The following is a 17,852-nucleotide window of genomic DNA, read 5'->3' as shown; positions in this document are numbered from 1 at the left end:
TGAATTTTGTAGAGTGGTATGTTTTCGCTAGAGACTGTAGTTGTCGGATTATCGAAGAAAAACAGACGAAAGTGACCTCCAAACGAGGTTTTCTTGAATAACTCGAAAACTGGACCTCCAGCGAAAACGTATGCAAGGGGCAAATGTTAGCTACATTAAATCTCCTACGAAAAGGTTCTGCTCATTTTTTGCAGTAATAATACACTTAGTGGGCCAACACGACGTGACATGGACTGGAAATGACACCATGAATCCTGCAGGGGTGTCCATAAATCCGTAAGAGTACGACAAGGTTGCAAGGCATCCCAGATATAATCAATAATGTACATGTCTGAGGAGTTTTGTGGCGAGCGGAAGTGTTTAAACTCAAAAGACTGCTCGTGAAGCCACTCTGCAGCAATTCTGGAGACGTGTGGGATGCCGCATCGTCCTGCTGGAAATTCCCAAGCCTGTCGGAATGCGCAATTGACATGAATGGATTCAGGTGATGAGACAGGATGCTTACGAATGTGTCACCTGTCGGAGTCGTATCTAGACGTATAAGGGGCCTCATTATACTCCAATTGCACAACCATTATAGGCCCTCCACCAGCTTTAACAGTCCGCTGTTGACATGCAGGGTCCATGGATCAATGAGGTTGTCTCCATACCCGTGCACATCCATCCGCTCGATACAATTTGAAACGAGACGCGATCGCCAGGCAACATGTTTCCAGTAAGCAATAGTCCAATGTCAGTGTTGACAGACCCAGGTGAGGCGTAAAGCTTTGTGTGGTGCAGTCATCAACGGCATATGAATGGGCCTTCGGCTTCGAAAGCCCATATCGATGATGTTTCGTTGACTGGTTCGCACGCTGACACTAGTTGATGGCCCAGCATTGAAATTTGCAGCAATATCTTAAAGAAGACAGAGCAAAGAGGAATACAAACGGACACAAGGTAGGTAGTTCAGAACGGGGTTTGCAGCACTGGCTCTAAATGCAGCCGGCGTCCTCTGCGACTCTCCGTGCCCGGCGTGCGTCGGGAACTTGGCCGCCGTATCGATAGGCTCTGTGATTTCGCGCGCGCGCTTTTAGCGGTGCAGAGATAGGCAGCCGTGACCAATTAGACGGCGGTACAAATCAGCTCGCCAACAGGCGGAGACGGGCCGGCGAAGGTCCTCCTGAGGGCGGCTGGCGGGCTGCCAGCGGCAAGGCCGGCCGCTGCCGAACCGTGGCCGGCGTCTGGGACCGACTTGCCAGCGCCGAGTGCGCTGGCTAACCACCAGAGGTCCCCAGCACCGGGGTCCGCTTCTTGAAACTATCTGTGTGCTGATGTAAGTTAAGGTCCCTGCAAACATGGTTTGCGAGTAACTGTCGAAAATAATTTCGGAATATTCGGTGATACTTTAATTTTTAAAATTGGGCTGATCTGATCGTAGTGCTAGAGGATGTTGGTTCTAAATCTTTATCGAAACGTTTCTTATAATTTGTTTCATTGAGGTGACTGGTTTAAATACAATTTTCTAAATTTCTGTTTATTTGTCAAGTTATTTAAATCACAGTATTAACTTTTCCATTTGCTCTGATTGATAATTCCCATCATTCGTTTCCCCTTTAGATTGTTAGTGCATGTGAAGTTAATTATTTAAATATTGTTATTCATCTATGACATTATCTAAACATTTGAAAATGCCAAACTGTCGGTTAAGAAACAAAAGTCGACGTAACGTATTTGTATGGGCAGTGATGTGTGTAAATTTTCGTGGATGGTAATTATCATGCAAGCATTTAAAACGAAAATGCTTGTTGGACAGCGGACAAAATAACACAGATGAAGATTTAAATGAAAGAAGGGATTATACTTACAGCGAAATTCAAGCAAAACGAGGAGTGTAAATAATGAATGCGATAACATGAATGAAAACACAGCATGACGAAACTGTGGAAATTAAATCGACGTTAGTACATAGTGATAGTTAAAATCACGTACACAAAGTCCCCCCTCCCTGGAAAACGAATGATGGCAATTAAAAATGAAAGCAACTGAATAATTTAATACGGTGATCAAAATTACATGACAAAGCAATAAAGATAAAAAACCACATTTAAACCAATTAACTGAATAAAAATAATTATCGAAGTCATTTCTACATTTTAAAAATAAACGATTTCAAAGTACCTAATGAGATTCGAACCCATAACGCCTCCTGCAGACGAGTCTCGTACTACAACCATTACACTACGCTTTCACCTTGCGACTAATTCCTATTTTCAAGCATCACGCAAAATTCCAAACTATTTTTTCGTCAATTACTCGCAAGCGGTGCCCGACCAGGGCGAATGATTGCAGAGAGTAATACCAGGACCTTAACCTACATCACTGTATGGACTATTCTGAAAAGTCTATCCCACCGCTTGGGACCTCTCCTAGTAAGTGTCTGACTTGCTCGGATATGCCAGCACAAAGTAGATAAGGATAACACCAACCACATTCAATACACAACAGCCGGTTTCTCATTCAAGAATCGCATCTGGATGCTGATTTTTTGCGAGACAATCATGGAAGGCCTCGTGTAACGAGGAGAAGCGTCTGCCGGCTCGTGTGTCCCACTGAGACGGCAGGTTGTGCTTCCGCGGCATTGTCCTCACGGTAGTCAGCTTCCGACGACCGTTGCGTCAATACGGAACCAATGCATTCAGGACGGCCACAACGCCATACGGGATCTCAACGGCCCCTCGCGACTAGCGCCTGAAAGGACACATATGCTATTCGTTCGTCACATGTTTTGAACTAGAAAATGGGTTTCTTTGCGGCTGACATCCCCGAAGAATGTCTTGTCTCTGCCATTTCGGACCTAGTTCAACTTTTGTCTTGCTCTCTCTTCTTTATAAACTTCATTATTTTCCGTATGTCTTTGATGTGAACCTTTTAATTACTGTCCACTAAGTGGCAGAGTATCAAGAGAGCGAATATTCAGATTTGGATTTAATTTATTTCTGGAACCTTCTGCTATTCTGCTGGTTTCATTTAAGTTTGTAAATATACTGTCTTCTGTATATTTTATTGCTGATAATGTGCTGCTGTTTGCTTCACTCGATTAGGTTTTCGATTCATTCCATTGTCTGTAGTATTTCCTCCCCGAATAAGATCTGATAACGTAAACACGTACAGTTACACTGATAACTGAAGCTAAAGACCACAGACTGTCATAACAATGCCCAGAACATTTAGTCGACAGCAGATTCTATTGAAACCCCAGTAAGACAAGGTGATGGACGGTGAAGTGGCCAGTGAAAGTGCGGTATTATTAGTGGAAAAAGTAATTCCCACACTTTAACCTCAGTGAGACAGTGCGCAAGGGCATGGGGAGAATGTCTTGAACGAAGCCTGTTGATTCTGAGTCAGGCATGTCACAATGCACCAGTAGTCCAGTGTTTGTTGTATTCTCTGATGTAAACTTCATTCCTCCGGAAATTATGGGATAGTATGTGATTCAGGACAGGACGTCAGATTGTTGATCCATTGTGGACATGGGACAGCAACTGGTCTAGTATTTAACAATGCAATGCGCCAACAGCTATGCAGTTGAGATGTTATTTCATGTTACTTTTGCTATCAGTTTCGATATTCCATTACGCCATATTCAGACCCCATATACATCCCTCAAAAATAAACTCAGTACCATATGGCCCAGTATGCCAATATCGTTTATTTTTCAGAGATGCCTATGAGGCCTGAAGATGTTGTTATTATTGTGGTCTTCAGTCCAGAAACTGGTTTAGTGCAGCTCTCCATGCAACTCTATCCTGTGCAAGCTTCTTTATATCCCCATACCTACTGCAACCTACATCCTTATGAATTTGGTGAGTGCATTCATCTCTTGGTCTCCCTTTACTATTTTTACCCTCCACACTGCCCTCCAATACTAAATTGGTGATCCCTTGATGCCTCAGATATGTCCTACCAACCGATCTGTTCTTCTAGTCAAGTAGTGTCACAATTTTCTCTTCTCCCCAATTCTATTCATTAACTTCCTCATTAGTTATGTGATCTACCCACCTAATCTTCAGCAATCTTCTGTAGCACCACATTTCGAAAACTTCTATTCCCTTCTTGTCTAAACTGTTTATTGTCCACGTTTCGCTTCCATACATGGCCACACTCCATACAAATACTTTCAGAAACGACTTCCTGATGCTTAAATCTATAATCGATGTTAACAAATTTCTCTTCTTCAAAAACACGTTCCTTGCTATTGCCAGTCTATATTTTATATCCTCTCTACTTCGACCGTCATCAGTTATTTTTCTCCACAAATAGCAAAACGCATTTACTACTTTAAGCGTCTCATTTCCTAATCTGATACCCTCAGCATACCTGATTTAATTCGACTACATTCCATTATACTCGTTTTGCTTTAGTTGATGTTCTTCATATATCCTCCTTTCAAGACACTGTCCATTCTGTTCAGCTGCTCTTCCAGGTCCTTTGCTATCTCTGTCTGAATTACAATGTCATAGGCGAACCTAAAAGTTTTTAATTCTTCTCCATGGATTTTTAATTCCTCCTCCGAATTTTTCTTTTGCTTCCTTTACTGCTTGCTGAATATATAGATTGAATAACATCGGGGATAGGCTACAACCCTGTCTCACTCCCTTCCCAACCACTGCTCCCCTTTCATGCCCCTCGACTCTTACAACTGCCATCTTGCTTCTGTACAAATTGTAAATAGCCTTTCGCTCCCTGTATTTTACCCGTGCCACCTTCAGAATTTGAAACAGAGTATTCCAGTCAACATTGTCCTAAGCTTTCGCTAAGTCTACAAATGCTAGAAACATAGGTTTCCCTTTCCTTAATCTTTCTTCTAAGATAGGTCGTAGGGTCAGTATTGCCTTACGTGTTCCAACATTTCTACGAGATCCAAACAGATCTTCTCCGAGGTCGGCTTCTACCAGTTTTTCCATTCGTCTGTAAAGAATTCGTGTTAGTATTTTGTAGCTGTGACTTATAAAACTGACAGTTCGGTAATTTTCACATCTGTCAACACCTGCTTTCTTTGGGATTGGAATTATTATATTCTTCTTGAAGTGTGAGGTGATTTCGCCTGTCTCGTGCATCTTGCTCACCAGATGGTAGAGCTTTGTCAGGGCTGGCTCTCCCGAAGCTGTCAGTAGTTCTAATGGAATGTTGTCAACTCCCGGGGCCTTGTTTCGATTTAGATCTTTCAGTGCTCTGTCAAATTCTTCCCGCATTATCATAGCTTCCATTTTATCTTTGTCTACGTCCTCTTCCATTTTCATAATATTGTCCTCAATTACATCGCCCTTGTATAGACCCTCCATGTACTCCTTCCACCTTTCTGCTTTCCCTTCTTTGCTTAGAGCTGGGTTTCCATCACAGCTCTTGTTATTCATACCAGTTGTTCTCTTTTCTCCGAAGGTCTCTTTAAGTTTCCTGTAGGCAGTATCTATCTTACCCCTAGTGAGATAAGCCTCTACATCCTTACATTTGTCCTCTAGCCATCCCTGCTTAACCATTTGACCCTTCCTGTCGACCTCATTATTGAGACGTTTGTATTCCTTTTCGCCTGCTTCATTTGTTGCATTTTTGTATTTTCTCCATTCATCAATCAAATCCAGTATCTCTTCTGTTATCCAAGGATTTCTATCAGCCCTCGTCTTTTTACCGACTTGATTCTCTGCTGCCTTCACTATTTCATCTTTCAAAGCTACCCTTTCTTCTTCTACTGTATTTCTTTCCCCCATTCCTGTCAATCGTTCCCTAATGCTCTCCCTGAAACTCTGTACAACCTCTGGTTCTGTCAGTTTATCCAGATCCCATCTCCTTAAATTCTCACCTTTTTGCAATTTCTTCAGTTTTAATCTACAATTCATAACCAATAGATTGTGGTCAGAGTCCACATCTGCCCCTGGAAATGTCTTACGATTTAAAACCTGGTTCCTAAATCTCTATCTTACCATTACATAGTCTATCTGAAACCTCTCAGTATCTCCAGGCTTCTTCCATGTATACAACCTTCTTTTATGACTGAACCAAGTGTTAGCTATGATTAAGCTACGCTCTGTGCAAAATTCTACCAGGCGGCTTCCTCTTTCAATCCTTACCTCCATTCCATATTCAGCTACTACGTTTCCTTCTCTTCCTTTTCCTACTATCGAATTCCAGTTACCCATTAAATTTCCGTGTCCCTTCACTATCTGATAATTTATTTTATCTCATCATACATCTCATAAATCTCTTCGTCATCAGCGGAGCTAGTTGGCATATAAACTTGTACTACTGTGGTAGGCATGGGCTTCGTATCTATCTTGGCCACAATAATGCGCTCGCTATGCTGTTTGTAGTAGCTTACCCGCATTCCTATTTTATTCCATTATTAAACCTACTCCTGCATTACCCCTATTTGATTTTGTATTTATAACCCTGTATTCGCCTGACCAAAAGTCTTGTTCCTCCTGCCACCGAACTTCGCTAATTCCCACTATATCTAACTCTAACCTATCTATTTCCCTTTTTAAATTTTCTAACGTACGTGCCCGATTAAGGGATCTGACATTCCATTCTCCGATCCGTAGAACGCCAGTTGTGTTTCTTCTCATAACGACATCCTCCTGAGTAGTCCCCACCCGGAGATCCAAATGGGGGATTATTTTACCTCCGGAATATTTTACCCAAGAGGACGCCATCATCATTTAACCATATAGTAAAGCTGAATGCCCTCGGGAAAAATTACGGCAGTAGTTTCCCCTTGCTTTCAGCCGTTCGCAGTACCACAACAGGAAGGCCGTTTTGGTTAGTGTTACAAGGCCAGATCAGTCAATCATCCAGACTGTTGCCCCTGCAACTACTGAAAAGGCTGCTGCTCCTCTTCAGGAACCACACGTTTGTCTGGCCTCTCAACAGATACACATCCGTTGCGGTTGCACCTACGGTACGACTATCTGTATCGCTGAGGCACGCAAGCCTCCCTACCAACGGCAAGGTCTATGGTTCATGGGAGGGGGGGGGGAGGCATCTGTGTTGACTATTTGTCAATAAATCGTCTTCTCCGAGATAGTTGATAATGTTGGAACAAGTATATTCTTCCAAAAATTACTGCAAATCGACGCTATAAAAATGGGTCTGCAATTGAGTGGATTACTCCTATTTCCTATCATAAGTACTGGTGTGCGACATGTAAGTTTCCGGTCTTTACGAAGGGATCATTCGACGTGCAAGCGGCTGTATATGATTGCTAAGCATTTATCTATTGTACCAGCGTATCTCATATAGCATCTGGAATGGCCGCCTTGCCTTTATTAAATGATTTAAGCTGCTTCATTGAACAGTGGACGTCTCCGTCTAAGTTACTCATGTTGGCAGTTGTTCTTGCTTCGTATTCTGGAACAGTTACTTCGTCTTCTTTGCTGAAGGAATTTCGGAAACTTCTGTTAAGTAACTCATCTTTAGAGCCGCTGGCGTCAGTAACATTTCATTGTTATCACACAGTGAAGGCATCCATTGCATCTTACTGCTGGTGTACTTTGCGTACGGGAAGAATGTCATTGGGATTTTGCAGGATTTAGAGACATAGTTTCATTGTGGTAAGTTTGTGTGTAAGTTTCAAGCTTCTGTAAATCTTTGCCGGATTTTACAAGCATTTTCTCGGAGTGGTTTACGGAAACCACGGAAAACCTAAATCTGGATTGCCAGATGATGGCTAAAGGGATCTTAATGCTTTCAACTACGACAGAATTGGCTTATTAGTTTAACCACGAAAATTTTACAATTTCTCTTCCGCATCATTTTCGCATTCTATCCTCGCAGCAGTTCATTTTCATTCACCCTTCGTTCTCTACGTTTCTCAGAAAAATGACTCTGCGGCCACGGTGCACGCGTTCCGAGCAGCTGACTCTGGCTCTCCGCATCCATCAGTCTTTCTGCATTGGTTCACTACAGTTGTCTGAACGAACTTGCCGTCACTATCGGAGGGCCACGTGACCAGTTGTGCTCTATCTACAGCGTCTCCCAGCTAATATTTCAACTGGTGAGCTTACAATCACAGGAGCAGATACTCTGCATAGAGTAAAATAATTATTTCCAAAGAGAAAATTATCAGTGGAAGCATTATGGCCATCGACCAAAGTTAGTCGCTTCCACACATAACAGATGCTGTTCACTGAAGAAATATTCTACATTTTCTCGGTATAGGTTAGCAGGTGTATCCAGAAAAAAAAAAAAATCAGACGTCTGCTCTCAAAAACACCAAAATCTAGCAGATTAGAAGGAGGCGATTTGTGAGCTTCAAGCTGACCGTCAGTGACAAACCAGATGTAGTCGATGGGGACGACATACGGTGAATGTTGTCGTCACCGACTGAGGCATAATTCTGCGGCCGACCGGTGTGGCCGAGCGGTTCTAGGCGCTACAGTCGAAAAGGTCTGTAAGGAAGCAGAGGATTTCTATCGTCGAGGAATTGGACGATTAACAGAAAGTTTCGACCATTGCTTACAGAGATTTGGTGACTATGTCGAATTTTTGGTGTCACGTATCTCTGTCACTTTCAACTGTAGTGCAGCTTTCAATAAAAGCTACTTTGCCCGCAACAGTAATGTGTGATTTATTTTATGGAGTCCCCTAATAACCATCTTCACTGTCTAGTATAGCAAAAGTAGTATGAACATCCTTTTCTTCCTCGTGCTGGAGAGCCGCAATGAAATTACGATGTCATTCTCTTCTTGTTGTTGTAAAATGCGTAAGTACTTTACAGCAAATTCCCATTTTGCATGTTATCCTCCATCATGTTACGCAATGCCAGCAGGGTCTCTGCTGAGCCCAGGTCTCCTGCTGAGGGACAAACAGAGAGTCAGTCAGTGTGGTCAGTGATATACGGCTTGAGCAGCGACTGTACCTCGGCCTCCTACGTCGCCCAAACTCAGTTCTCTGGATTTTTCTGCCTGGAAAAGAAGTGTACAGCACGTCCATTGGTTAGGTTGAAGAACTGGAGCACCGAATTGTGCAGTCTTGACAACATTTGCGAGATCAGCTGGGGCAGTCTGAAAGCATTGCTAACTCAACTGCAGAGACTAGTGAAGTATTGTATTCAAATTCTTGATAGGATTTTGGACTCTTGCATTCCATTTTGACCTGCTCAACGCAGGGAAATCCGGGTCTCCATCTAAAATGTTTAGGCCCACTCTTCCATGAATTACCAATCTGACGATGTTTCCTGTCAACCGACCCCTTCTTTCAGTCAAGTTCTATTAATGTATTTTCCCCAATTCGATTCAGTATTAGTTATTCGATCTAGCCATCTTCAACATTCATCTGTAGCACCACATTCTAAAAGCTTGTAGTCTCTTCGTGTTGACATCTCACTTCTGGACGCAGAAACCATCAAAAACAAATTCCGCCAGGGTTCTCTCCAAGATTTAAATTTGCACTACATCTTAAAGAATTCCTCTTTCTCGGAAACATTTTTCTTGCTACTGCCATTCTGCGTTTTATATCCTTTTTACTTTGGCAAAACTCTTCAATGGATTGTAGTGTCTCATTTCCTAATCTAGTTCTGTCAGCAACACCCGATTTTATTCGACTACATGCCGTTACCCACGTTTTACTTTGCTGATGTTTATCATGTAGCCCATTCCCAAGGTACTGCCCATTAAGATGAGCTGATATTCCATGTCCTTCGCCTTCTCTAACGGAATTGTAATGCCGTCATCAAAACTCAGTGTTTTTATTTCGTCTTCCTAAACACTAGTCCAGTTTCCTAAGTTCTCCTTAGTTCCCTTAACCGCTGGACCATGGTACAGACTGAATAACATGGGGACGAAGATACAGTCACACCTTACTGTCCTGGACTACTGCTCCTCTTTCGTGGACTTCGACTCATACAACTGCAGTTTAGTTTCTATGCAAAAAAAAAAAAAAAAAAAAAAAAAAAAAAAAAAAAAAAAAAAGCACTCCGTTTCAGGCCACAAGTGGCCCATCGGGACCATCCGACCTCCGTATCATCCTCAGCTGAGGATGCGGATAGGAGGGGCGTGTGGTCAGCACACCGCTCTCCCGGTCGTTATGATGGTATTCTTGACCGAAGCCGCTACTATTCGGTCGAGTAGCTCCTCAATTGGCATCACGAGGCTGAGTGCACCCAGAAATATGGCAACAGCGCACGGCAGCCTGGATGGTCATCCATCCAAGTGCCGGCCACGCCCGACAGCGCTTAACTTCGGTGATCTGACGGGAACCGGTGTATCCACTGCGGCAAAGCCGTTGCCAGTTTCTATACAGCTGTAGATAATTTTTTACTTCCTATACTTTATTCCAGCTGCCTTCCGAGTTTCAGTTAAAATATTCCAGTCAACAAAGCTTTCTCTAAACTACAAATGCTATAAACTAAAGTTTGCCTTTTTTCAATCCAACTTGTACGATATTGTTTACAATGTATAAAACGTGTCTATCATTAAAAAGAGAAGAGAAAAGAAATGTTCTAATTTGTATCTCACTGCCCGCAAAAGACCTTTAAGTCCGGTACAAGGATTTACGAAAAATAATGTTTTGCTTGTCTCTCAGCAATTTATCAAATGTTTTGTGCGACTACTACTCTCATACTGCTGGTACTTGAGTTCAAGCGTACAGCCACTGTGAAACAGCGTAATCGATCATGGCAGATATACAGAATCTGCTACGAGACTCGAGGAGCCGTTCGGTGTCAGTCACAGTTCGTTAGCTGGAGGACTGAAGTGGCGATGCAGACCTAGATGTGCGGCAGTGCGGGCCTCGACTGAACGATGCGCGGTAGCTTCGAAACCAACCGCTCACAGTGTTTCTACATACATAAATATTACTGAAGGAAAAGTTAATATTTCTCTACTTGAAAATATTTTAGCTGACTGGTGGAATAGACGCAGTATCCTTAAAGACTTGTTGGTACAACTCAGCAATAAATTTTCGATACGGCTAAAACATTTCGTGCACCGTACTTTACCAGAAATTTTAAGACATATCTGATGCTGTGCCGTTCTCAAGACCAACACTGGCAAGCGCCAACTCAGCTGACTGGTTCAAATGGCTCTGAGCACTATGGGACTTAACAAATGAACAAATGGCTATGAGCACTATGGGACTTAACTTCTGAGGTCATCAGTCTCCTAGAACTTAGAACTACTTAAACCTAACCAACCTAAGGACATCACACACATCCATGCCCGAGGCAGGATTCGAACCTGGGACCGTAGCGGTCGCGCGGTTCCAGACTGTAGTGGCAAGAACCGTTCGGCCACTCCGGCCGGCGGGACTTAACATCTGAGGTCATCAGTCCCATGGACTTAGAACTTCTTAAACCTAACTGACCTAAGGACACCACACACATCCATGCCCGAGTCACGATTCGAACCTGCGACCGTAGCGGTCTCGCGATTCCAGAGTGAAGCGCCTAGAACCGCTCGGCCACTGCGGCCGGCCTCAGTTAACTGCTTCACATTATTTTTTCTTAACGAGGTTTATAAAACCTTATTGGATAGGACTGTACGCAGTTGTACGGAATACATTTAACATAGGCGTCCAGCTGATATGTCAAATTTGTAAACAAACCATGGGAACTTAATATAAGTTAAAAGACTTCCTAGAAATTATTCCCAACAGTTTCCAGTCTTTCGCTATTCATAAACTATCAACGTATGTATGTATGTATGTCTGCGTGTGTGTGTGTGTGTGTGTGTGTGTGTGTGTGTGTGTGTGTGTGTGTGTCTGTAAACTGCAAATGCTTTATTTTTGCGTTTGTTCTCCATCTGAGTGCTGAGCAGCTACTGCCAGACGATTTACCCAATCTAAAGCCCCTAATGAAAGAAAACCAAGACTGAGATCCTGTCGATGACGAGGTCACCAGCGGCAAAACGCAATCTCGGATTCGGGACGGACGGGACAGGTAACCGGCCGCGTCCAATTCAAATGCATCGTCCCAGTATCGGCCTTAAGCAATTCAGGGAAACCATAGCAAATCGAAATATGAGTAACCAGACCAAGATCTGAACCATCGTCCTCCCAAAGCGAGTCAAATGAGTTGCCTCCTAAAGAAGAGCTACTTCATGAAATTTTGAAATGTTGTGGGACCCCACTTGGACACAGTTTATCTCAGGAAGCGATGGGAGCTTCTACTGTTCCCCTATGTTAGAAGCGTACGTTGTGGAACACAGAGAGAGGGAAATCGGAATGAAAGGGAAAGCCGATTTGCGCGCCTGGGAAAAGCGAGCGCCTGAGCGTGGCGCACTGTGTAGCGAGGATATCGATTGCCGATGGCGCGGCGGTAGAAGCCGACGTAACAACGCGACGCGGGCGTGCCTACACGTGAGCGCCGGTTCTCAGGCTTCGCTCGCACTGTAATCACCAGCTGTGCGTCCAGTGCGAAGTCTGAGTCAGTGTGCGTGATACAATTGCGTGGGCACTGTAGCACGGCCGTGCGATACACGTATTACAGGTAGGGCCCAAACATATTGCTCGACCTGCGCACAGGAATTTGTCTACACGGACATTGCTCTGCTTGCCTGCGTAATGCGTACTGCAGCTAAGCCTACATGTAGGAGGGCTTCACAACCGTGCCCTAGACAATTTGCTGCGAGTTTTCGCAGCTTGTTGGAATTTGACGCTATGTGTAATTTACTGTTTAGTGTACTGTCTGATTACAATATAAGAACCGTGAGGTGTTTTCATTACCACTGACCACTCACGACTGCGCTCTAAATTCAGCAATGCCACACGTAACTTCTTTTCATACATCAGCATTCAGCATGAAAGTCATTTCTGTTCAAAGTATCACGTTTATAAACAGAACACGCGAGGCAAGACATTGTCATGGGAAACTTGTTTGTAATAAATACGTATCGACAGTTTTTCTACACTATCTCTATGCAGATTGAGCCACTATTGTCAGTCTAATAAGAAACACTTGCCACCACAATGTGCAAACTAAATAAGACAGACAAAGCAGCCTCAATTTAATGTGGCCTGCAGGCATACTTTTGAAATAATGTAATACTACAAGTTAGGGAAGAAAGTAGTCCTTTGGACAGGTAGCAACACGGCACATATGTTACGGAGGTAACCAAGTAATGAAGCGCCACATCTATGTACATTTTCCACTGGCAACCGCAACTTTTTCTGTACGTGATTATTGATCGATCAGATATCAAGAAAAAAATAAGACATTCTGAACTCATAATATTACTTTCAAACACATAGACAAATATTGTTTTACTACGTGAAACCCATAATATATACGTAGATGTTATCAAAAACAAGACAGCATTCGTAACGAGTTTAGCTATATTTCGTACAGTGTGCCCGTAATTGTTTAAGTGAAAATTGCCCCAGAACACGCTGGGCGTGTATTGGTTGGAGCCAGTAAGCTCTTTTCAATATGGAAGCAGCGTGATTCTGATATTTTAGTTTAAGCATTACTTTCAGACCGCTTTAATTCTACATAGAAATCAATGACAGGCACAACACGAAGATTGCTGTACCAGTAGGCCATATGTTACATCACGTGACGAAGTATTCGAATCAGAAAGACTATTCTGCGGCTAGAACCGCTTATGGGATTGAAACGAAAGGTAGAAACTCAGAGAGCTGGATTGCCGAAGTGTCCGGCGTCTCTTAAAGCTGGCGCAACTTACTTGTCAGACTCGCCAGCTGCGGACACGCCGAGCCGCAGCAGGCCGTTCTGATCCTTGGCGATGATGCAGGCGTCCGCATCTTCTATCTTCAGCACGTCCTCCTGTAGTACTTTCATCGTGGCGGAGAACGACGCTCACTTCAGCCTGGGGAGTACACCGTGTGCCCAACTGTTCTCGAGACCCCGGCGACTGGACTGGGCTATAATCCCAGATCCAGCGATGGCGAGGGTGTAGCAACTAGTTAATTCAGTTATACCCGATGGTGAATTAAGTGTTTACGGCACTGCGGACTGATGGAAACCGTGACTTTACCGCCGTGCTCTCTAGACAGAAACGATCCGCAGCTCCTGCTGTTTCAGCTGTACGCGTTCCTGCAATGGCGAGGAACCCTGGACTGAGCAGAGCGAGTACTTGTTAGAAGCGCCAGGACCGCTGCGGGGGACTGAAGCTCCCTGAACGCGTGGACGCAGCTAGCACGAGCTCTGTGGCGTCTCACGCTGGCTTCGCGACTGGGGGGCGTCTGACTCAGTCATTGCGGCGCTCACCTGTTTTCTCGCTGACGCGGGGATTCCTTTCCCCCTCCACCGCGGCCGCGCCGCCCAGCCAACCACGGCCGCCCCCCCTCCCCCCCTCCACCCAAAACCCGTCCACGATGTCACACAGCCGCGAGCAGTCAGTCGGTTTGCGGCAGCCGTGGGGTGCAGGTCTCTCCGGCTGTCCCTCGTTCCGACTGCGCAGGCTCTCTGCTGCGTAAACATCTCTCGACGAAGACGGCTTTCGGAAGCGTGGCTATTCTGGCACGGCGTTGTCGGCCGGCGACGAGAAACATTTGGTGCCGTGCTAGTGTTCTCCCGACTGGAATGCGCATCATCTTTTCTCGCACACGTTTGCGAAATATCACACGTAAACAACTGTGACGTAATCACGTGGCACAGTTGGCCGGCATTCTCTTTCTGTACAGCCGGTGTACACTATTCTGTTTTTAGGATTTGTTAATATCACCAACAATTAAGGGATTCTTATGATAAAAGATCTGTTGGTAACAAAATATCGGCAGTAAAATTTTTCCATCATCTTCGATTCGGAGCAAACCATCTGCCAACAGAAATTATGTTGTCTGTGGCATGATAAACTGAGCAGGAAAGGGACAACAGTCTGTAAATACTGGAATTAAAAATTGGGTTGCGATTTTCTTGTATTCATTTTCAAAAATATTGCTTATATTCTGGAGGTATTCTGTTCTGCACTTTCAGGAAATACTATTACGCTTTTGTTTAAACAGCCTATTTATTGACTGTTTGTATAATGCGTGTAAAAATATGACTGAACTTAGCATGATTCATGGTTCATGACCAGAATCTTTAACTGAATGCTGAACCTACGTATATTAGATTATTATATTTATTAAATTTTCCATAGCTGCCGTTCTAGATTACTATAACTAACTCAGCAATGAGCTATGCTTCACTGTGTTTCTGATTTCTGCTCTTTGACACATTCTCGTTTTCAAAATGTTAAGCTAAATACGTTGTTTAATATGAACACAACGAAACAATAAATGATTCCGTTATCTATGGCGAGAGTGTGCCCCGACAGTCAATAGGTAAAATTCAACACTGAAAATCTAAAGGCTGAAGCGATTGACTCACAGTGTGGCCTGACATTATACGTGTCACGTACCGCTTCTTTCAGCGCTAGCAATGTCTGTTAGCCTTGAGCTGTAGGTCCTACTGTAACTGGCTCGGCGAGTCAGTGCAGAGGTTGGCAGAGAACAAGCAAGTACCCACACCCCGTAGTGGAGTCTCAGCTGGTAAAGCAGTGCCGATCAGTTGTAAACCTTATGGCAAGAGTAATAATATGATAAGTGATACAGTCCGTGGACTGTGGCGTTTACAATGAGATGAACAACTGCTTTGATATGTCAAAAACGACTAAATAAAACGAATGTACAATGTGGAGCCGCATTCCATCAATAACATCGACGTTTTTCAGGGATAGTTTTGAATAATCTTCTATAAGGGACCTGAGAGCTCTTGTGGCTCCTTGCAGGGTAATAATGTAATGATTTGTTTTGTTTGTTACCCCCACTATTTCTGTTTCTGTGAAAACAGCTTGACAACAGCCAAAAAATGCGTAATACGCAATCAGAGAAACGTATTATTCAAGACATAGACTGATGCTGTGGTGTGGTTGCCCTGCTTTCCGGGAACAGCTGGCATTTCATTTCATGAAGGCAACCAAAAGTGTACGAGGTGCGCTTCCGTCAACTGGTCAATACGAAGTTAACCGTGCTGGTGCGTATAAACATAAACCTACCTCCAGCATTGTCGGATAAAGAAAACCGAGACAGAACAGAGCAGTCGCTAATGTAAGCTTAAATAAGAAGAGTACAGTGGCCATTATGTTGCCAACAGCAAGTAACCTCAGTGAATGGAACAAGTCAGTTTCCAAAAAGGACGTACTGCGCATTCCACTGACGTATACAAAAATAAATGACTCTAAGAAATCAGACGTAACGGAATTGCCCTGTAACGACCGACAGGTGACAACGTGTCTGTCACACGAAGATAATCAGAAAATGTTTATGAAAAGCCATCGAAATGTTGTCGTCAGCCTTAGGGTTCTCCCTGTGCAGCTCTACAGTGAAGTGACAGCCGTAGAGAAACTTCTCAGCAGATTAAAACCCTGCGCTGTTGCGGGTCTCACGCCCAGACCCAGACCCAGACCCTTGCCTTGCTTGAGAAGAGCCCTCACCACGTGAACTATGCAGGCAATCCTCGCCACTTGGGTCCGCCAGTGCCTGTCTGCCCTACTCCTCACTCACTATACAGACGTTTTTGTGCACTTTCCTACTCTCATCGATGGTGTTGTCACAATCTATGAAAAGTTGCTCTACCTGATGGTAGCTCAGCCATGAAACATAACAAATCCAGGTGGGTTGAACGAAATTTATGACAAGATATCTGTAACCCAGTGGATCAGAAGGACATCGTTATGAAAAAAATCCACACTTTAATAATGAATAAATAATTATATTGATAAATTACTTGTTGGAGCTTAGAACGTTATTAAAGTGAATAGTCGAGATGAGGTTGGCACAGAAGGGTAATTCGTGGCAGGCAGCATCAAACCAGTCAGAAGATCGATGTTGGTCCGCAGCTTGTGGTCGTGCGGTAGCGTTCTCGCTTCCCGCGCCCGGGTTCCCGGGTTCGATTCCCGGCGGGATCAGGGATTTTCTCTGCCGCGTGATGACTGGGTGTTGTGTGATGTCCTTAGGTTAGTTAGGTTTAAGTAGTTCTAAGTTCTAGGGGACTGATGACCATAGTCGTTAAGTCCCATAGTGCTCAGAGCCATTTGAACCATTTTTTGATCGATGTTGAAAAAAAGGTTGAGATCGGACCCTCCTCTGTATCCTAGGTTTGTGAGCGAGATATTTTATTGTTTAAAATTAAATGTTTGCTGTCTAACACATCGAGATATATGTGTACTGCACAGCATGCTGAAGCTAAGCTCAGTTCACGTCGCTATAGATGAGGCATTGCGATGTAGCTTTCCCTTCGTTAACCAAAATTATTCGTGATGAATGCAGGGACAGCCCCTTTGACCATTCGCTAATCGCATAATTCTGTGAGTTGCAACGGTGAACAATGTTTTTCTTCTGCGCTAAATCATTAAGGCTGAATGCTGTGCTGGTTCCTTTGACTTGGCCACTAATGCTAATCATTCTTTATGTTATCGCAATATTTTCAAAATTTAACCTCTCTCCTTGAGGTTAACGCGTTCTAAACTACTAACTGACTCCCACCAGAGATAGCTGAGCTCGCTAACGCGAAATACGAGAAAAACGGAACAAAAAAATGCAGGACTCGGCGAGGCGTCCGTCCTACCGATTAACGAGGAAGGCTGGTGAGTCTGGTAGCCAGGGCGTGGTTTTTAGGCGTTCTTTCACATCCCACTAGGCGAATAACGCGCTGGTAGCCACGTTCTGCCTCAGTTACACGATTCCCAAACACTTAAAAAAGATAACCACGCTTGAGCTCTAACACTGGACGGAGGGGCATCCGGCTACCAAATACTACTAGCCTTGCTGTGTTAACGAAACGGCAAAAGGCAGCAGGGAAAGAAGAAGACTACCGACCAGAGATCACCATAGAACATATACGTAGAAAGATTTAGCTGAGGTCATATCAAACTAAC

At 43.9% G+C, this 17,852-nt stretch overlaps 1 protein-coding gene and 1 pseudogene across 1 annotated transcript in view; both read right to left on the bottom strand.

Moving 5' to 3' along the window:
- Positions 1-14,166, bottom strand: part of LOC124544633 (dual specificity protein phosphatase 14-like) — a 79,787-nt gene extending 65,621 nt beyond the window's left edge. Inside the window, exon 1 of the mRNA XM_047123239.1 lies at positions 13,656-14,166. Within this exon, the coding sequence (XP_046979195.1) occupies positions 13,656-13,771 (116 nt within the window). The 5' untranslated portion in view covers positions 13,772-14,166. The remainder of the gene's footprint in view (positions 1-13,655) is intronic.
- On the bottom strand, positions 10,145-10,262 carry LOC124546148 (annotated as a pseudogene).
- Positions 14,167-17,852: the final 3,686 nt, after the last annotated feature.

Source organism: Schistocerca americana, chromosome 8 (genome assembly GCF_021461395.2).
Source record: "Schistocerca americana isolate TAMUIC-IGC-003095 chromosome 8, iqSchAmer2.1, whole genome shotgun sequence".
In the NCBI taxonomy this organism is placed as follows: Eukaryota; Metazoa; Arthropoda; class Insecta; order Orthoptera; family Acrididae; genus Schistocerca; species Schistocerca americana.
Note: the sequence above shows the minus strand (reverse complement) of the source record. Positions and strands in the feature narration are given on the sequence as shown.